This window comes from Panthera leo, chromosome A3 (genome assembly GCF_018350215.1).
Source record: "Panthera leo isolate Ple1 chromosome A3, P.leo_Ple1_pat1.1, whole genome shotgun sequence".
In the NCBI taxonomy this organism is placed as follows: domain Eukaryota; kingdom Metazoa; phylum Chordata; class Mammalia; order Carnivora; family Felidae; genus Panthera; species Panthera leo.
The window spans coordinates 124,142,550-124,164,880 of NC_056681.1; the positions used below are offsets into that span (position 1 = coordinate 124,142,550).

Sequence of the window (22,331 nt, forward strand, 5' to 3'; positions counted from 1 at the left end):
TTGTACCAATCCTTCAGGCCCAGCTTGAATACTACCTGCTTCCCATGGCCTTCTGTCGTGTTGTTATGTATATTAAACTTTATTATGGAGATTTTCAAACACAGAAGTAGAATAATGCATTGTATCCTCAGGTATCTGTCATCCATATTCAACCTTGGGTGAAATTTAACTTTTATTAATTTTTAAAAATATTTTTATTTAGTTTTGAGACAGAGACAGAGCATGAGCAGGGGAGGGGCAGAGAGAGAGGGAGACACAGAATCTGAAGCAGGCTCCAGGCTCTGAGCTGTCAGCACAGAGCCCGACGCGGGGCTCGAACTCACGGACCATGAGATCATGACCTGAGCTGAAGTGGATGCTTAACCAACTGAGTCCCCCAGGTGCCCCTGAAATTTAACTTTTAAACGAATATTTCAAAGCAAATCCCAGACAGCAGACCAGTTTAAGCATAAGTTCTCTTACTGATGAAGACTTATTAAAATATACAATCCTCTCGGGGTGCCTGGGTGGCTCAGTCAGTGAAGCATATGACTTTGGCTCAGGGTCATGATCTCACAGTTAGTGAGTTCTGCCTGCTTAGGGCTCTGTGCTGACAGCTCAGAGCCTGGAGCCTGCTTCAGATTCTGTCTCCCTCTCTCTGCCCTTCCCCCGGTCACCCTTTGTCTGTCTGTCTGTCTGTCTGTCTCTCTCTCTCTCTCTCTCTCTCTCTCCAAAAATAAGTTAACATTTAAAAATATAAATATAAAAAAAGTAAACATTTAAGTACACACACACACACAGTCCTCTTGTATTATCACTAACAAAATTCCTGTGTATCATATAATACTCATTCCATATTTATATTTCCCTGATTTTCTCAAAAAAGTCTTTTTTATAGTTGGTTTGTTAAAATCATGATTCAGACAGGGTTTACACAATATATTTGACCTTTAAGCTTCTGAATAATATTCTTCCTTTTGTCCTCCCCTTTAAAATTTCACGTCATAGATAATGTTAGTGAAACCAGGTGGTTTTTCCTTTTTTCCATATTCTCGATTAGACAATTACTTTCTTGTGTTATCTATTGACTCTTCTTTTATGTTGTGCATATTTCTGATAAACTAGTATTTGGATCTAGCACATTTATTAAATTGAAGTTTAATGGTTTTTGTTTTTGAGGCAATAAAATTTCATAGGGTGGTGCTTTTTCATATTTCATTTTATTATGGGGCATATAATGTTTGCTTGTTCTACTTTTAAGATGATAGCATATTAAATCACAAATTAATGTTAATTTATAAATACTCCTTTTGGAGGGGGCTCATTCCATAATGTATCTTTGATATTTCACATGTCTCAGATTCATTAGTCATTTTGCATTGTCTGTTTTTATTCAAGTATGTCATTTTCATTTCCATCTGTTATTTGACCTCTCAAGTGTTATGTAAAAGTATCAGAAACTAGGATTGATTGAGGTTGATTGTGAAGATCTTCTGTAGGCAATATTTTGTTTTTCAAAATAAAAGAATTTCCTTAAGCAGTATTTTATTTCCCAAGTGAATTGAGAAGACTTCATAAGGACTCAAATATATGGTGATTCTCCTGTGAGAGAATTTTAAGGAAAAAATATCTTGCCTCATATTTGCATATTTGTAAGTTAAATATTTATCCTATTTTGCCCCTTTGTGAGATTTATCCTCAAAGAGCTAAAGCAGTCTTGCACAGAAATATTTGGTAAATATGTATTTAATGTCTAAATGCTGTAATTTAATTTCTAAACTTATTAGAAGATTCGAGGTAGGGTCTTTGAAGATTTCTGGTTTCTGGGAATCTATATTGATTTTTTTTTTTGGCCAAGTTTCATGCAAAACTAAAACTTGACTTTTCCTTAGTATAGTTGAGTGAGAAATACTGTTCTTTTTTTTTTTTTAATTTTTTTTTTTTTAACGTTTATTTATTTTTGAGACAGAAAGAGACAGAGCATGAACGGGGGAGGGTCAGAGAAAGAGGGAGACACAGAGTCTGAAACGGGCTCCAGGCTCTGAACTGTCAGCACAGAGCCTGACGCGGGGCTCGAACTCACGGACCGTGAGATCATGACCTGAGCCGAAGTCAGCCGCTCAACCGACTGAGCCACCCAGGCGCCCCGAGAAATACTGTTCTTGATGCTGGTAAAACAAGCACGTATAGTTATCCCGTGAAGTATGTGGACAAATAAGTATTAAATATCCAAAAAGGTTCTTGTGGTTCTTGGCTCAACTGCTAGCTAAGTGACTTGTCCAACATCACTAGAAAAGTATATGATTAAATTTATGCCCCCAGGAAAAATAAATTACTAGGTGTTGATAGTGATTAGTAGAAATTTGTAATGTTCAATCTTTGAAGACTAATGGTCTACTACAAATACTTAAGCCTGGATTTAGGTTTACCTTTGTCATGGATAAGAAAAGGCATTGCTGGAGTGCTTGGGTGGCTCAGTTGGTTAAACATCCAACTCTTGATTTCGGCTCAGGTCATGATATAGCATTGGACTCTGCCTGCCTAAGCATGGGAAGGGTATAGAGTGGGGGAAGAGAGGATTGGAAAGTGGGCTCTGAGCTGACAGCAGCAAGCCCAATATGGAGCTGGAACTCAGGAACTGCAAGATCATGCATGACCTGAACTGAAGTCAGACACTGAACCACCCAGGTGCCCCAAAATGAAGATACTCTTAAGGACTTTAGCTCCTGTGTGTTTGCAGTAGATACCACTAATGTTCAGTGATTATGTTCATTAAAAACTATCCAAGGAGGAAAAAAAAAAACCAAACAAACAACCATCCAAGGAGGATCACTACCAAGAATATTTCATCAACAGCCTAAGTTACTTTTTATATTGGCTTATATTTAATTTGGTTTTCAGGGTTTTTTTTGTTTGTTTTTTTGTAATTGATGCACAAGATCACAATAGCCCTCAGGTATTATAGGAGTAATATGGAAAAGTAGTACCAGTGGGAAGTTGCTATCAGTTATTTTATGTTGAATGTCTTCAGTGGTATAGAAAGTCTGAGGAAGTTCTTGTTCTCTGTCTCTCCATTAAAATTAGCATTATGTATTAATATGTATGAAGGCATTTATATACAGTTACTATCCAGATATTAGTTGATTTCGTGATTTGAATTTATATTTCATACAATACAAAATGTTTTTCATTCAATATATATTGAGCATTCAGATAGCTAAGACACAGTTCCTGGTCCCTTAGACCCCAGAGCTTAATTTCTACTATGGCCTTTAAATAGAACTAATTATGATACTATGAATTAGTGTCATATCATAGTAGAAAGTGCTTTAGTACCATTTATTGTGGCTCTAAATGGTTTTCCCTCCAACTTGTTTTTTATAGTAGGCATATGGTGAGGAATTGGATCAGATGTCTGAGAAAAATTAGTATATATTTTTTTAATGTTTATTTTTGAGAGAGAGCACAAGTGGGGAAGGGGCAGAGAGAGAGAGACACACACACACAGAATCCAAAGCAGGCTCCAGGCTCTGAACTGTCAGCACAGAGCCCAATGTAGGGCTCGATCCCATGAACCGTGAGATCATGGCCTGAGCTGAAGTCAGACACTTAACTGACTGAGCCACCCAGGCACCCTGAAAAATTAATATTCTTAATGACATAAATGTACTTATCAATGCATATTCTTGGTTCTTTACACAAACTTGTTAAACTTTTGAGTTATGTGTTAGTAAATATAAAAACTTAGAACTTAACCAGTATATCGTTTGAGGTTCTTTATCTGTTTTTCTCATGTAATTAGCAATAATGTTGCCTACAAAAAGTTGGTAATGCTGTTAGTTTTTTTTTTTTAAGTTTATTTTGAGAGCGCGCATGCGTGTGCACGCATTGGGGGAGGGACAGAGAGAGAGGGAGAATGTGAGAATCCCAGGTTCCTCACTGACAGTGCCAGCCCAGTGCTGGGCTCCGGAGCCATGAGATCATGAGCTGAACCAAAATCAAGAGTCAGACCCTTAACCAACTGAGCCACTCAGGTCCTCCTAATGCTGTTAAATTTTAGAATTTGATGACACTGTTGTTTCCTTTTGTTAGGAAACAAAAGAACCTCAAAAACTTTAGTTCACACTTACCTCAGTATTTCGCAAGGTCTTGGTCATAGAGAAGTTTCTATTATGTATCTTCTATCTGAGCCGATTCCAGTTGTTTATTAAAGGAAACAGTTTTGGGAGAGTTTCATGGCTTAATAATGCAAACAAAATTTGAAGAACCCCAAGCAGTACTGTGTACCATAACTCTTGGATGCACTTTCTTCAAGTTAACATAGTCAATTCAATATTCTGTAAATGCATGCTAGATACTCTGTTGCTCGTTAGAAGAAAATACTGTTTTTTTCTCCTATGATCTAACCATTCTGGATAAAATTGTTAAATTTATATCCAGATTCTTTTCCCTTGCCACCAGATGGTATCAGCATTTGTAACTGTGTAGGACATAGTAGATTGGCATTTTGCAAAAATTTTGGAGTCCCACTTACTGGTATTCATGTGACCCCTGCCCCCCCTCAACTTTATTATTATTAAAATGGAGATTATTGGTTTGAGAATTTAACAGTGTTTCTGTTCTGTTCTGTTGTTTTGCCCACTTTCTCCTCTCTTCGTGATTGAGATAAATGGTAACACCCTAAACTGAAAAGCTGAGTTTGATTTTGTTTGTTTGTTTTTTTTTTTAAAGGCTTTTCCTCTTCCCCTATCTAATCCCCTTCATTTAAATGTAACCTGAAATACCATTCATTTTAAGAACAAAATATGACTGGGGAATAGTATGAATCAAAAGGTTGAAGGCAAAGCTCTGATGCTTAACTTTTGGCTTGCTCATATTTTAGAGTGAATTATCTGCATTTGATTTTTTTGTGGAGCAGTCAAGAAAGTAAATCCACTAGAGCAGAGGTCGGCAAACTATGGCCTACACTCCAGATCTAGCCCACTACCTATGTTTGTTTGGCTCACTCTCCAGGATTGGTATTTAGATTTGTAAATGGTTGGAGAAAAATTAAAAGAATAATATAACACAAATACTTGAAATTCAGGTTTCACTGTTCATAAATAAAGTTTTATTAGGACACATTCATGCTTATTTACTTTGATATCATCTATGGCTGCTTTTTGTGCTACAAAGGCATATTTGAGAACAGAGACCATATGACCTGCAAAGTGTAAAATGTTTACCATCTGGCTTTTTACTAAAAAAATTTATTGACCTCTGCACTGGGGCATAATTCACCACAAAAGTAAGAATGGATCCAAGAGACTTCTCACATTTATCTGGAGGTTCTTTAACTTATGACCTCATCTATTTGGACGACAAATAAAGCCTGGAAGTAAGCAAAGAAGGGCTTCAGTAAAGCTTCAGTGCTTTAGTCTTGAGAACATTGCTTCTATGTTCCTTTTATTTTTCTTAATAAAAATCTCCCTTTTTATTCATAGATTATACAGATATATTGTAGAAAGGTAATTAAATAGATAAATAGATGGGGAAAATGGTGTATTCTGATCACTTAAGGATGGTATGAATTTTGGGTGATTTCCTTTCAGTCTTTTTTCATTAAAAAAGTTTTTTTTTAATGTTTATTTTTGAAAGAGAGGGGCAGAGAGAGGGGGAAACAGAATCCGAAGCAGGCTCCAGGCTCAAGGCTCAGAGCTGTCAGCATACAGCCTGACGTGGGCCTAGAGCTCACTGACTGTGAGATCATGACCTGAGCCAAAGTCGGACGCTTAACCAACTGAGCCACCCAGGCGCCCCCCCACCCCAATTTTTAATGTTTATTTTTGAGAGAGAGAGAGAGAGAGACAGATGAGCGGAGGAGGGGCAGAGAGAGAGGAGGAGACACAGAATCTGAAGTACTCTCCAGGCTCTGAGCTGTCAGCACAGAGCCCGTCGTGGGGCCCGAACTCACAGACCATGAGATCATGACTTGAGCCAAAGTCAGACAGACGCTCAACTGACTGAGCCACCCAGGCGCCCCTGTCTAAGCATTTTCTTAATTGCAAACTCAAATATTTTTAATAGTTACGTGTTATTTCATTTTATAGATGTGTCACTTAACTATTATAGGGCAATTATGCAGTTTATAATTTTGGAAGTCAGTAATCTGCAAGCAAAAATACTGCAAGCATGTTTATACATAGCTTTTATATATTTATATTTATTCTTAGGATTGATTCCCAAAGTTGGGGAAACTGGTTCAAGAGATATGACTCTCCCGACACCTGGGTGGCTCAGTTGAGCGGATCAACTTCAGCTCAGGTCATGATCTCACGACTCATGGGTTAGAGCCCAACATTGGGCTCTTTGCTGACAGCTCAGAACCTGGAGCCTGCTTTGGATTCTGTGTCTTCCGCTCTCTCTGCCCCTCCCCTGCTTGTGCTCTGTCTCTCAAAAATAAATTTAAAAAAATTTTTTAAAAAGATATGAATCTGTGTGTATGATGTTAAATTTTAAATTGCTTTCCTGAGAAAGGATTGTAACTTTTTTTAATTAAAAAATTTTTTATGTTTATTCATTTTTGACACAGAGACAGTGCGAGTAGGGAAGGGCAAAGGGAGAGGGTGACACAGAATCTGAAGCAGGCTCCAGGTTCCGAGCTGTCAGTACAGAGCCCCATATGTGACTTCAACTCACAAACTGTGACATCATGACCTGAATCAAAGTCGGATGCTTAACAGACTGAGCCACCCAGGAGGTCATTGAAACTTTTTAGAATACGTTTTTGTGCGTGTGTGTTACAGGTAGTTTCCTTCTTAAAGCATGTTTTTACTGTTGTTAGTCTACCATACCTGGATATCTGAGGCTAACGGATCACTGCAAATTAAAAGCAACCTAATTAAAAAGGTCGGAAATAGCACCACTATGTTCAAGTCAAGTGATATTTATTTAGTTATTTTAATTTTTTTAAAGGTTATTTATTTTTGAAAGACTGAGCGACAGAGCAGGAGCAGGGGAGAGTCAGAGAGAGAGGGAGATACAGAATCTGAAGCAGGCTCCAGACTCCGTGTTGTCGAGCTGTCGGCACAGGGCCTGATGCGGATCATGACCTGAGCCTAACTCAGATGCTTAACCAACTGAGGCCACCCAGGTGCCCCTCAAGTCAAGTAATACTTAAACTGACAGCAAGGCAGGAAATGCTAACAAAAGCAGCCACAAGAGACCTAAACACTGAGTTGCACAAGAGCCTCAGAAAGTATTGTTTCTTTCTAGAGTAGTCTGTTGTGGTGCTGGTAATGGATATTTGTTGAGTACTTTTTATTAATAGTTTACAAAACATTTTTGGATACATTATCTCATTTGATCTTCACAATAGATTAAGCTAAGGTTTAGAGGTGAGACAACTTGCAGAAGTCAAAATGTGAACTCACATTCTGTACCTAATCACATGCTATTTCTATTGTACCACATTGTCCGATATAAAATGTGTCCATTGTGCTTTCTTTAGGAAAGCAGAATAAGAAAGAATCAACTTTAAGGCCATTTCCATATCCTAAATAATAAGAATTTTAAGGTTTTGGCCCTAATGGAATAATTACTTTAATAAGGACAGTGTGTTCTCAGAGGATACAGATAAATAAGATGTTCCATGGAAGAGTGTTTTAAAAAAAAATTTTTTTTTTACATTTTTTTTTGGGGGGGAGAGAGAGCGCGTGCGCAGTGGGGGAGGGGCAGAGAGAGAGGGAGACCCGGAATCCAAAGCAGGCTCCAGGTTCTGAGCTGCCAGCACAGAGCCCAACGCGGGGCTCAAACTCAAACTGTGAGATCATGACCTGAGCCGAAGTCAGATGCTTAACCAACTGAGCCACCCAGGCACCCCTGGAAGTGTTTTAATGACTGCAGTTGGTATGATCTTTGTACGTTGAGCCCTTCAGTGCTTAATATCATTTAATGCATTTAATGTATAAGTTGATTTAAAAGGCACATATTGTTAAGCTTGTAAAGCATATATTGATTTAAATTTGAAGCATACTTAAAAACTTAGCTGCATAATATTAGGAAGCCACTTTAGATGATTGAAAATATGATTCCTAATAACACGTTGGCAATATTCTGTAGCTTCCAGATGATTGGCCATTAGACTTGGGAAACAGTTAATGCTTGGAAGACGTTGAAGCTGTAATGGAATGAGAGATCTAGAAGATACAATATAAAATACAAGGTTTAAGAGAAGGATCACATGTGAATCTAAGAAAAAGAATATAAAGGACGTATTTAGAGCAATATGCGAAATCCTATGAAATATTTATAGAATAATGAAATTGACTATATCTAAATTTAGGGAATTTTAAAGAAACATTTAGAAATCAAAGATGATTTAAGCAGACTAGATATTAGAACAAATTGTTTTGTGTTAAGATGGAGAACTTTGTGTGAATGAGAAGTGTGGAACACATTTGGACCAAGATTCCTTTATTTGTCTTGATAATTATATACATGTGCAAAATGTATATAAGTATATGTAACATCCGTATTATATATATGGCTACAGAATTTTATATGTCTATGTATATATATTGTGTGTAAAACAATATTTTGATCTCAGTGAGTTTGTTTTAAAACCAAGAGCCATGGGGGCAACTGGGTGGCTCAGTCGGTTTTGGCTCAGGTCATTATCTTGCAGTTTGTGGGTTCGAGCCCTGCATCACTGCACCAGTGCAGAGCCTGCTTGGGATTCTCTCTCCTCCTCTCTATGTCCATCCCCCACTCATTCACTCTCTCAAAATAAATAAACTTAAAAAAAAAAAAAATCAGTGTCTTGATGATAGGGCTAGAGTTCTTATAGTAAGTAATGGATGTGCAGGTAAATTGGTTCATCTACATATGTAATAAAACCTATAATGTTGAAATTTTTACTTTAAATGGGCATATGAATTTGAGAGAAATTAAAAGGAAAAAACAGTCCTTTATACTTAAGCACATACTTAGCATTTCTGGTGCCCTTCATTCCTTGAAGATCTGAATTTCCATCTGTTATTTCCCTTTAGCTTGAAAAAAATTTTTTAAGTATTTCTTGAGGTGGAAGTCTGTTCTAACAAATGTTTTTATCTAAAAATATCTTTTTTTTTTTTTAAGCCAAAGCATATTTCTACCAGGTAAAAACTTCTAAGTTGGCATTTTTATTTCTTGTTTCAGCACTTTACAGTCTCTTCCTTTGTATTCTGGTCCCCATTGTTTGAAGTGCAAAATCAGTGGGCACTCATATTATCTTTTCCCCTTTACGTAACCTTTTTCTTCTAGCTGTTTTCAGGATTTTCTCTTTGATTTTTATTATGGGTATGGGTTTTATTTTCTTTTTTCCCATTTTGCCTTGGGTTCACTGAATATCTTAAATCTATGAATTTTGCTTTCATCAAACTTGAAAGAATTTCTTTCTGGCCGTTGTTTCTGCAAGTAATTTTCCCACCTCATTTTCTCCTTTATTATTTTTTTTTCCCCTCTCTCTAGATTGGAAATCTCGGTTGATCTATCTTTAAATTCACTGACCTTTTATCTCCAATCTGTTACTAGATGCATGCAGTGAAAAATTTTTAAATATATATATTTTTAAATGTTCATTTTTTGAGAAAGAGAAACAGACAGAGCATGAGTGGGGGAGGGGCAGAGAGTGAGACACAGAATCTGAAGCAGGGTCCAGGCTCTGATCTGTCAGCACAGAGCCTGACGGCGGGGCTCAAACTCCTGAAGGGCTCAAACTCCTGAACCATGAGGTCACGACCTGAGCTGAAGTCAGATGCTTAACCAACTGAGCCACCCAGGAACCCCTAAAGATATTTTTTAGTTATAGAGTTTCCATTTGGTTATTTTTATAGTTTGCTTTCTTTGTTGTAATTTTGTATTTTTTAATTTGTTAGCATATTTTTTCTTTCATGTTTGTGTACAGTTACAATAGTTGTTTTAAGATCCTTGCTAATTCTAACCGTTGGGTCAGCTTGGGCTTGGTCTTTATTAATTGATTTTTCCCTTTAGTCTAGGTCTCATTTTCCTGTTTGTACATGTCTAGTACTTTTAGATTGTGTTCCAGACTTTATGATTGATACATTGAAAGTACTCTAGGTTCTGTTATGTTCCTATTGAGAAAGTTTTTTGTTTTTGTTTAATGGGGCTCAAACTCCAAATTCCTGTGACTTCTGTGGTAGTCTGTAGCAGACATTACAGACATAAGTCTGTAGCTTTAATTAGGCTGCTCAAAGTCTGCTCCACAGATATATAGTTCAGGGATTGTCTAAAAATCTGAGTAGAATTTATATACGGAATTTGGTTGTCTCTTTCCTGAGACTTCCATCTTCAGTTTCCAGCATCTCTGGTTGCTCCAAACTGTCCTTTGGTTCTTCAAGCTTTTAAGACTAGATTCTCTGTAGGAATTTTGGTGCCCACCTCCAACCCCAGGCCTGTTCTCAGGAGAAAAAGCCATTTAAAAAACTCACTCTTTGCCAGTCTTTTCTTTTAAGTGTAGATGATCTTCCAGTTTGGGTTTTTGGTTTCCATTGCCTTCAAATTGTTTTGTATTTGCCCAGAATTTGTAGTTATCTGCCGGAGTGTTTAGGTTAATAAGAGCTATACCTCTAATTACCAGAAAGTGCCTGTGACTCATTTAAACTCTTTGAGAACAGTGACTGTATTTTAACTCGTTTTTTCCTCAACAAAATCCAACACATTGAAGATATCTAGTAAAAGGTTCCTAAGTTAATGAAAGGATGAAATGACCTGTTCACTTTGTGAGAACTGTTAATGAATCCAGCTTTTCTAACAGGTTAAGAGAAATAGCTTATTTGCTATCCATATAGTTTTTTGATAATAGTATCTGTTTAGATTTGTTGCTCATTTTTAGATTGGGTTGTTTGTTCTTTTGTTATTTTGTTAGAGTTTTTTTAATATATTTGGATACAAGTCCTGTATTGGATCTGTGATTTCCAAATATTTTTCTCCTAGTCTGTGGTTTTTTCATTATCATCAGTGTCTTTTGTTCAGCCTGTTTTATTGACGAAGTCAGATTTTTTTACACATTGGTTTTTCTTTTATGGACTCTGCTTTTGATGTTGATCTTACCTCATAAACACTAGGTCACATAGCTGTTCTGTTTTTCTAGAAGTCTTATAATACTACATTTAGCTGTATGATCCATTAGTTTTTTTTTTTTATTAAAGTGTAAGGTATGTGTTGAGGTTCACTTTTTTGCATATGGATATCTTATTTTTCAAGTATCATTTGATGAAAAGATTGAAGAGCTTTTTTTAATAGCTGACTTTTTTAAAGATTTTATTTTTAAGTAAGGTCTACACTCAGTGTGGGGCTCAAACTTACAACCCTGAGATCAAGAGTTGCATGCTCAGGGCACCTGGGTAACTCAGTCGGTTGAGCATCTGACTTCACCTCAGATCATGATCTTGTGATTCATGAGTTCAAGTCCCACGTTGGGGTAGCTGCTGTCAGAATAGAGCCCACTTCAGATTATCCCCCTCTCTCTGCCCCTCCCCCACTTGTGCTCTCTCAAAATAAAGAAAAATATTTAAAAAAAGATTGCATACTTTACCAACTGAACCAGCCAGGTGCCCTTTTATTAGCTAAGTTTTGAATACTTGCGTACCCTGTTCTCTAATTCACAGTAAGCCATGTGGCAGATGCTCCAGTTACCATCCCATGAAGAAATTGAGAGAAAACAGTTTAGGGTACTTGTTCAGAGTTATAGAGCTACTTACTAAGCTGCCAGACTATAATTTGAATCTAATTCTATTTCCTTGTAAACCACCTTAAGGAGTTTGAGCTTTATCTTTAAGTCAAGGATTAAGATGTAGGAATCACATGGACAAAGTACAGTTCAGAAGGATGACTGATTACATTTGGAGATTAGAGTGTATGATGGGAAGACAGAATTACAGTCATTTTAGGTAAGAGATGGTGGTAGTGTAAACAACCAAACAGCTGGAAAATGGTTAGATTTAAGTGAGGTAGGAGGTCGACATTAGTGATTGGATATTGGTGTAAGAAAGGAAAGAATTAAGCTGTAAATGGGGAAGAAGAATAAAGTTGGAATTTTGCCCAGGGAATGGGAAGGAGATATTTGGAAATTTTTAAGAGAGAAATTTGGCTTATAAATACAAACGTCTGAGTGAGAGTCCTAAGCATATATATAGTTTTCAAAGCGATGAGAGTGGATGAGATTGCTCAGGATAAGGGGTAGAGAGGATACTACCTTGGATAGAGGACTAAAGGAACACTAGAGTTGAAGAGACAAGGGGATCTGTGAAGTCTGAGAAAAAGCAACTGGACACGTTGGAAAGTAGAAGGAAAAATGATGAGAGAGAAAGTGGCAACGGAGAACATTATTACAGCAAGGGAGGGGTGCTTTGTAATGTCCAATACTATGGAGTCTTAGAGAGAACCTATTGGGGAAATTAATAGGATTGTATTGCAAGGCCTAAGAGCTGAAGGCTGTGAATTTGTAGTGGCTTCAGTGTTGAATGGTGTTCTCCAGCAGTACTTAACATTCGAAGGCAAAGGACCTTCTTACTCAACACATTGTCCCATGAATGATAATTTAAACTGTTAGAAATGAAAAGATAAGAAACATACACTTTAGTTTTAGTAGAAGGCGAAGTGAAAGGAGTTACTCTTAAGGAAATTTCAATATTTAATCGCTCCCACAGCTGATTAATTTATGTGTTTCTTTGAGATTGAACTGGATCATCACTTACATATTTTGAGGGAAAGTTTTAAATCAGTGGTAGAAGACCTACAAATAAGGAAGTGTTGAGAAATTTTGAAAAATATTAACTAAAGTAATGTAAAATAGTAATGTTATAATTGGAACAACATAAAAAACAGGCTAACTATACTTTAGTATTTGAGCTTGCTTCCTTTGTTACCTTCTATTTTGCTCAGCCATTAGTGGTTTTTCTTGGCACACAGAATAACCCACGAACCTTTGACCTCAGGGTTTTAATTTTAATGTAGATTGCTGTTATGTGCTCTATTTAGGGAAATCTATCTTCATAGAGAAATCGGTTTTTGTCTATCTCTGCTCATGCTAATTGCAGTAATAGCAGCAATGTAATATAAAAATACTTGATACAGTCTATTTAAATTTTTCTTTCTACTGATTTTTGTTTTTGTTCAACAGGTTTGATCTGTGGATGAAATGAATCATGATTTTCAAGCTCTTGCATTAGAATCTCGGGGAATGGGAGAGGTAAATACTTACGAATACTAAGAATGTATATACCTCACTTTATTTGAGCCCTTAACACTTTTTTTTTAAACCATAAATATTCTTGAAAATAGTGTTTATGTCTTCCACATGATGTGGGTTTTTAAAATCTCAGATGATACAATTCTGTAGTTGTGGTGATTTTCACCTTTTTTTTTTTAAACCTCTAGTAGTAATTTTTAGTGAGATTGTATCTAATTGATTTGATTGACTTGGTTTAGATAATGTTTTATATTTTGATAATGAACCATAATTACTTTGCTCAGAAAAGAGCCTTTCTTGATCCTTGTCCTGCTGTTTTATATATGTATGACGTTTGCTTTAGCCACACTTGATTGTTCACTATTCTCTCTTCCAAAAATCTCTCCTTGTTCACTGCTTAATAAACTTCTAATCCTCTACAAGACTGTACTGAGAAAGATTCTTATCTGTTGTCCCATTGCTATCTGCAGTAAAATTAATTACTTCCTCTTCTGACTTCTCCTAGATCTTTATACATACTTTATTACTTGTTACAGTTTGTTTTATATTAATCTTTTCTGTAGATTGTTAGCTTTGAATAAGTGGCACACAGTTAGCACTCTGAATTTAATAGATTTTATCAGTCCTGTTAATATATGATTTTTGTTGGGGCATCCCATTTAACTACACCATCACATAAATTAAGGAATAAAAAATGCTTGAGTTTTCCATATATCTAAAGAATATTTAGAAAACTAATTGATTATGAAAACCCTTGTGGTCACATCTTTATTTTGTCGTGTTCTGTAGTACTAACATAGTGTGGACTTTGGTAATAGAACATAACAGTGAACAGACATGAGATGTGTAATTAACTGCTTGCTCCCGGAGATTATTTTACTTTGGTAGATTAGCGACCTTCATGAGACTCACTCCATCCAATGCTGTGCTCTTCAGATGCAGAAAAAGAGTCCAGTCACTCCTCTGGGCCACAAGAGGGCACCCTGCAGCTAGCTAACCCTTCCCTTCTCCAGAACAGCGTTTTCCAAAGAGTTTGTCATTTTCAGAGGACTGATTTAAGGGTGAGTTAAGGTGCTTAAGCATAAGTATTGCCAAAGTACACTTGTTAGTCTAGTGTATAAGGTAAAATTCTGGTCCCTAAGAAAGGTTTGAAAGAAGGAATAATTTTTTAGTTAAACAACAACAAAAAAACACCTACACCTTCACTGCAGTGGCTACTTAGGCATTATTTACACTGTGGGTGAATAAAAAGAAATAGTTGAAAAAGGCTTCTGTTTTGTTCCCTGCTACTTGTTTTCTTTGGTCTTTAGAAAGCAAAATAATCCAGGTTTGAACAGTGTTTCAGCCTGATCTGTGACAAACTTGAACTCAGTGATTTCTTTAAGGGCAAGTAAAGCCACACCATTAACTTAATTCTCTTTAGACCCCGAGCACTTTACTTCCTAGATCTACATTGTATATATGTTTACAGATTGGCTCATTTCCCCACTCCCCTTCTAAATAACACTTGATAAATGCAAAGACATCTTTGCAGTTAAAACAAAAATGTCATGATCAGAAACAGTAGTTGGAAGAGTTTGGTTAGTTATTTGAGGGTGGAGGAGGTATATTTGAGGTTTTTGGAAAAGAGACAAGCTGGGTTGAACAGTATGTTAATCTAAACTTAAATCTAGGCCTTCTTAATGGAAATTTTAGATAACGCAGAATGAAAGTGGCTAGGGTTTAGACTGCCTGCTCTTTTGGGCAGATAACAGTAGGTCAGTGCTTCTATGACCTTCATTCAGTAGAAATGTATTTTTAAATAAGCTGTTATTCACTAATTAAGTTTTTTTTCTTAACAGTTTACCAACTAATTCTGTTACCTCTAAGAGATAGCTAAGAAACCTACTCAGGTTTCTGCCTCTGGGTTCTCTCTCCCACAAGCCTTTCTATCTTTCCTCATCTCACAGGCAGCAGGGAACCTTCTGGGATTTCCTTCTTTGCCTGTCTCTCTCTCACCAGTCTTCTCCTCCTTTCCTGACAGGTGAGGTTTTTTGTTTTTGTTTTATCCCAGAATTCATTTTAATAAATTAAAAGTAGCCCTGAGTTTTTGGCTCTTGAGTTTTCTAAAATTGCTTGTTTATTTTTTAATGTGACATCCTTTTTTAATGGATTGCCCTATTCTTGACTTTTTCTTCAAAAATCAAATTTTCTTTATTATGTCTTAAGTTGTTGTAAATTTCTCATGTACAAATATTGCATTACATATAGGACTATTTTCAAATGTACTGGGTTTTGTAGGTCATGATGTCTTTACTGACCCACCATCAGAAGGGCAGTCTTTTCTACTTGGTCATCCAGAAATGGGAACAGATCTGTATTCATCCATTCATAAACTCATTCTTTCCATATTTTTCCATAGTATGTTTTTGTCAAAAGACTTACTGATTTGTATTGTGTCATATGGCTTTAAAAAGAACAAAGCTAATTCATAGGCGGTTGGACTCAGCTTCATTAATATAGTGTTTTAAAACTACAGTGCAAAGGCACAAATCTATTATATACACACACAGTATGTTCCTGTTTATTTTTTAAATAGGGGGAAAGATACCCCTGCCTGAAATTCTTTAGGGAACCTAGAATTTAATTTTAAATCCCTGCGTTAATGTGTATTATTTAGGGAATAGTCAAAGCTTAGTATGATAAATAATGCCTCCTCCTTTCTTTTCTGACACAATAATATTTAAAGAATGTTATGCACTAAGATCCCAAGTGGTATGGTGAAGTGGAATGCTGGATACGGGAGGAGACTTCTGTTTTCTCTCCAATCTATCACTATCACTATGCCTCTGAGTAAGATTGACTTCTTTGAAGACAGTATTAGGAATAACCTTTGTATGAGTTACATATATCTCTCAAATGTTCTAGCTCTGATCTGAGCTGTTAGGGATAACTGGAATAGAAGCCAGCTATTTGAAATAGTGTTTAAATAACGATCATAGTTTTATCTACAGAAATCTTTACCTTAATTCTTAAACTTTATCCACCATAATGAATGCCCACGTTATATGGGGTGAATATCATGATAATATAAACTTTTTAAAATGTTTACTTATTTTTGAGAGAAAGCATGCCATGCGTGTGCCTGCGGGGGAGGGGCAGAGAGAGGGGGAAAGAGAATCCCAAGTAGGCTCTGAAGTGTTAGTGCAGAGCCCAATGCGGGCTCGATCCCGTGAACTGTGAGATCATGACCTGAGCTGATATCAGGATTCGGGCAGTTAACCAATGAGCCACCCAGGCACCCCTAAGCTTTTTTATTATATCTAGTGGTGGTCTAATGCTGGTAGTTTTCAGAAATATTGATGAATTAGACTATGATTGAAAAGAACCATCTTCCATGGCAGGTGTAAAGAGAATGGGCTTTAGAATTATACAGGCGATGTGTTCAAATCCTATTGCTGCCATTTATTAGCCATGTGTGTAACCTTGGTTCTGATTCCTTGTGCAGGATGGGACGGTATTAGGCATCTATTCTTTGTTTCATGTCCCTCCTATGATACTCAAATGAATTGGAAAAAGAAGGCAAATAACTATAGATAAGACTTTTGTATTGAATAGTAATATCATAGTCCTTTAAAATAATCAGCCAGTTAAATGTTGCTGGCCAGTTTGTTATGTTTTATAATAAATATTAAAAGGTTCCTATTTTTGTAGCAAAGAGATCTAATTTGTGTCTGCTATATGCTTGGTACTATTCTAAGCAGTTTACTTACGCTATTTCATTTTAGCCTCATTTCTATGAAATATGAAATATACTATAAAAGTATCGTTATTATTATCCTTACAGATGAGGAGATTGAAGCTCAGAATGGTTAACTGGCCCAAGATGGTATATAGTAGTGATTGAATAGCATAAACTGATGAGCGCCTTGACTATTTATAGTACTGCTTCCTATTGGAAGTGATGACATCTAATGGTTGTGGTGATTAAAGTATTAGAAATGGAGAAGATCTGGGGAAGTGGTATGATTTGAAAAAATGAAGAAGTATTGATATCTTTTATTAATAGAAAAAAATTAAAGTCTGGAAAAGCGCCATTGTGGGGTTCAAGGGAATTACCTTGTCTTTTGTTTTCTACATACACATTTAGTTATTAGCATCTATGCCTGTCTTTTGTGAACTTCCATTATGAAGAGAGTCACCTTAACATCGTAATTTGACCAGATAGTCCAGATACATATCTGGTGTCATGGCATAATTATTAATAGCACCCCCTTCCTCAGAAGTGTCCCAGCTTGGATATTACATGAACATCTTAATTTAAAACACCATATTGTAGACATAAAGCCTTTACATCCTATTAATTCTTGGGATTATGTTAATTTGGTTGGTTTTGTGATTTTTATGTAGTAATTGATATTAATCTGAAATGTAAGTGTACCTCATAGTATAGGTTCTTGTAGGAATTTATTACTTATTTTGAGGCAGTATGTGAAAGTGTTGACTGCTTTATTTATTTATTTATTTATTTATTTTTAATGTTTATTTTTGAGAGAGACAGGGACAGACAGGGGAGGAACAGAGAGACAGGGAGACACAGAATCAGAAGCAGGCTCCAGGCTCCAAGCACAGAGCCTGACGCGGGGCTCCAACTGACAAACCGCAAGATTGTGACCTGGGCCGAAGTCGGACGCTCACCTGACTGAGCCACCCAGGCTCCCCGTACTGCTATTTTTGAAGATGGAGAGGGCAAGCCATAAATGCTTCTTGAAGGAAAGAACTAGTAAAATGGTGGACAGTTGGGGGGATGAATTTGTATGTTCACCCAATCATTTCTGAGTTGGAAAGACAGAGGTGTAGGTTAACAAGATATACTGAGTTGCTTGACTTTGGTTTAAAGTTTTTGTGAAATTGGGAACGAATATGAAGTAGTACTGGATAATATATCTTGCAGATCTTTAAGATCTCTTAACCCTTGTTTTCTATAATATGCTTCCCCCTTTCTACTACCGTAAAAGAGTCTCCAGGGGCAAATCTCTAATTTTATTGCTATTGCAGCCAGTGTACTGCCTACATTTTTTTTCCCCTAAATGGTCTATCTTGAATTGTTGCCTTCCCCTGTATTCAGTTCATTTTAACTTTTCTTGGTCACAAGCTAGTAGTTTCTCTGAAAGTATTTCAAATCAGTGTCTAAATTGTCACAGAACGTTGTTTGTAGAATGTTGGTATAGGCCTTTGTTAGGAGAGGTATTAATTTTACTAACTCCTGTGCATGATAACTTAATAAACGTTTGCAAAATGAGGATATTCATAGCGCAGTGTTTGGCAAAAAGTAGGCACATTGGATAAGTGCTTAATACAGTTTTTGTTTTTAATTTTTTTTAAATGTTTATATTTGAGAGAGACAAAGCACGAGCAGGGGAGGGGCAGAGAGAGAGGGGGAGACCCAAATCTGAAGCAGGCTCCAGCCTCCCAAGTGTTGGCACAGAATCTGACGTGGGGCTCGAACTCAGGAGCTGTGATATCATGACCTGAGCTGAAGTCGGATGCCCAACCGACTGAGCCACCCGGGCACCCCCTCTAGTTGTGTTTTAAAGCAGTAATTTATGAGCTTCTCTACTAAAGCACTACACAGAACTTTATCACAAAGACTTCCTCAAAGGGATTGTTATTTCTGTTACTTTAGGTTAGTTTCAGCCATTTCTGTGACTGTTTCTATTAAGTTTCTAAAACTTTACCCTCAGTTTCTTTGTTACTATTATTTTGATATTGAAACTTTTTTTCATGATGTATGGATAAAACATTTCTTTATTCTCTCAGAAACCAATTTTTAATGACATTTTAAAGTATTAACTTGGGTTTTGCTATGCATACATATTCAATTATTTAAATATATCAAGTGCAGTGTTTTAGTATTATCAACTTTACATTTTGTTTGAATATTTACATGAACCTTTTATAGTGATTTTTAAAAAAAGCTTATGAAGGAACAGAGGTTGCATTTTGCTGGGATCTTTGTTAGAGCAGATTATTGTTTAAAATGTGCTTTAAATAAAAATCATTTGCAGCCCAGGGTGATCCTAACATGGAAAAACTTTTCTTTTTAAAATTAGTAGAAGCTGGTTTCCTTTAAAATTAAATATATTTAATTTAGCAAAAAAAAAATCTGTAGATTGGGAACATGCCCAAATTGGACTTTTCCCCCTGCCTTCAGAGCTGCTTCTGGCTTTTTGTTTTAGTTAATAGTGCTACCATTTAGCTTATTATCCAAATTTAAAAATTGTATCCTTTTTATTAATCCCTTCCCCATTTGTAATCATACTCATACTGACTGTGCTAAATGTCTCTCAAACCATGTTGTTTTTTCAGTTCTTTGGGTTAGTACCACCTGTTTTACTTCTACCATCTTGGCCCTGCTGTAATTCTGCTAAACTGATTTCCTTGCCTGTCGTCTAGACTATCCATTATTCTTAAAGCTTATAACTTGAGTTGTTTTCTAAAACATAATGTCACTCTTAACCTCTCTGAATTCCCTTTACGTTGGTGAAATGTGCAATTTCTTAGCTTATCTTTAAGGCTTCTGAGAATCTGACCTAGAAAGTTTTACCAGCATTAGCTTTGACATTCCCACATCTGTTCATCCATCTCATACCTTGTTGTACACACAGTGCAGTTTATCAGGTTGTGCCTTTGTTCATGATTTACTGTATCTTCCTCCCCTTCTACTCACACTTTCAACCCTCCCCCCCCCCCCCGTTTTATTTTATTTCTCAGACTCAATTCAGGTTTTACTACGTTCATTTTATTACATTTAGTTTGTATGTTTGTGAACTCTCTAAAAATAAGGTTACTGTGCCTTAAGGAGACAAACACAGGTAAAAGCTTAGTGATAGAAGTATATACAGGTTTAATTATGAGCCCTGGAACACTGGGTACCTAATTATGGGCTGAGAGGGAGGAGATCTTAGGAGTACTTAACTTAAAATGCCACGTACATGTCTCAGAAAAACAAAACAGTCTGTACTTTTCAAACATCTCCCCAGTCCATCTTCTCTGAGTGTCAGGGAAAGTAGAGAGGAGAGGCTTGGATGAGTAATAAAGTATCATTAGGAATTAGCCAAAATGTACATATTGAATAATTTGTGAATCATTGTGTCAACACAGTTTTTATGTGCTATATATGTCACATACTTCCATTGAATAAGTGAAGTAAAAGTGAAAATATATTTTCTGCCATGGAAGCTGTGGGATAAGAGGTGATCCAAGGGCAGTATTTGGAAGTAAAGGAAAAGTTTTCCTTTTTTGTATAGATGTTTTTATTGTATTATCTATATTGAATAAGAAATTTAGTAAGTTTTTTGAAAAAATTTATAAAGAAAATCACATGATGGTAAAACCTTTTAAAAAAGTATAGAAAAGTCCAAAGTGGATTTTGATTAGTGTTCAGGTCTAGAATTATTAGAGCCAGTACCCAAACATAAGTGAGGAGTTATTTTATCATTAACAATACAAATTAGAAAATAGTTCACCCTGAATTCTCCTTAGCATTGAAAACTAACTTGTACATACCAGTGGTAAGTTTGCTTTCACCTATGTAGAATTAGAATAAATTTGTAATCAGAATGATACTTAAATTAATCATTTTTTCCCTCCCAAATAGCTTTTGCCTACCAAAAAGTTTTGGGAACCTGATGATTCAACAAAAGATGGACAAAAAGGCATATTTCTTGGGGATGATGAATGGAGAGAGACTGCATGGGGAACTTCTCGTAAGTTATTGGTGTATGTGTAAGAATTATGAGTTTACTTGAAATTTTCAAAACCCTGTTAACCCCCAGACAATATTTGGAGCAAATTTGTGAAGTCTTTGTTGAAGATTATGTAAGTCATTGTAATGCACATTTTTTGTTAATGCGCATTTTTTATTAGCCCTTATCTAATGATCTACTTAACAATTAGAAGTGTTTGTCACGGTGAAGTATGTTACAAAGTTTTTATTTGAAGTTAACTCTGGGGTGCCTGGTTGGCTTAGTCTGTGGAATGTGCAACTCATGATCTCAGGGTTGTGAGTTTGTTGGGTATAGAGATTGCTTAAAGATGAGATCTTTAAAAACAATGAAGTTAACTCTGATTATAAAATTCTGAGTTTCCATTAAAAGAGGGCACATTAACAATAGGGATTTTCAATCTTAAATTGTATTAGAGGACAGCGACTGATTTATCTAATTGCAGCTCAGTCTAGCTTTATTAGACATTTGCCATACCCAGAAAGGAAGTAAACTTCCTGAGTAAGGTAAATCCACAGAAAGGAAGCAGACTTTGAATGTTTTTGATATCCACAAGTAATGGAGAGAGACTTAGAAACCAAGAAACTGTTAAGGGAGAAGGAACTGGTATGAAGGAGTACAGTTCACGGAAGTAACTGTATTGATAGGTAAATTACAGAGCATGGCCTTATTCTTAAAGTAGTACTGATTATATTTTGAAATGTTTCTCATTAGTAAAATTTGAGATATATACACATGCAACTGTCAACATGTATTTTACAAATAAGTTTTCTCTTTTTATAACAATTCATTGCAGCTTGTGAAAGCTACACAAAATTACCAAATTAAGATCAAAACAAATTTCTGAACAAATTTCTGGATAATTATCAAATTAACCTTAAATTTTGAGTGTAAATTACCAGGTGTTTCTTTATTCTACAAATCATTAAAATACATTAAAAGGTTTAAAGTCTTTTATATTGGGAATGCAAGCTGGTGCAGCCACTCTGGAAAACACTATGGAGGTTCCTCAAAAAATTAAAAATAGAACTACCGTAGCAATTGCACTACTAGGTATTTATCCAAGGGATAAAGGCTAGCTGTTTCGAAGGGACACATGCACCCCAGTGTTTATAGCAGCACTATCAACAATAACCAAAGTATGGAAGGGCCCAAATGTCCATTGATGGATGAATGGATAAAAACGATGTGGTATATATGTGTATATGTGTGTGTATATATATATATGTGTGTGTGTGTGTATGTGTATACACATACACATATATATATATAACGTATTACGTATATTTTATACACACACACACACACACACACACACACACACACACACACACAGTGGAGTATTACTCGGCAGT

The 22,331-nt window shown here is 36.1% G+C and overlaps 1 protein-coding gene across 8 annotated transcripts in view; it reads left to right on the forward strand.

Moving 5' to 3' along the window:
• Nucleotides 1-22,331, forward strand: part of PUM2 (pumilio RNA binding family member 2) — a 99,742-nt gene that overhangs the window by 9,815 nt on the left and 67,596 nt on the right. For 7 of the 8 annotated variants that reach the window (XM_042933597.1, XM_042933596.1, XM_042933595.1 and 4 more), the window contains 2 exons: nt 13,142-13,210; nt 20,850-20,958. In XM_042933597.1, the coding sequence (XP_042789531.1) occupies nt 13,160-13,210; nt 20,850-20,958 (160 nt within the window). In that variant the 5' untranslated portion in view covers nt 13,142-13,159. Of the gene's footprint in view, nt 1-13,140; nt 13,211-14,146; nt 14,272-20,849; nt 20,959-22,331 lie in introns of those variants that run through there. The other variant, XM_042933601.1, reaches the window with a different exon arrangement.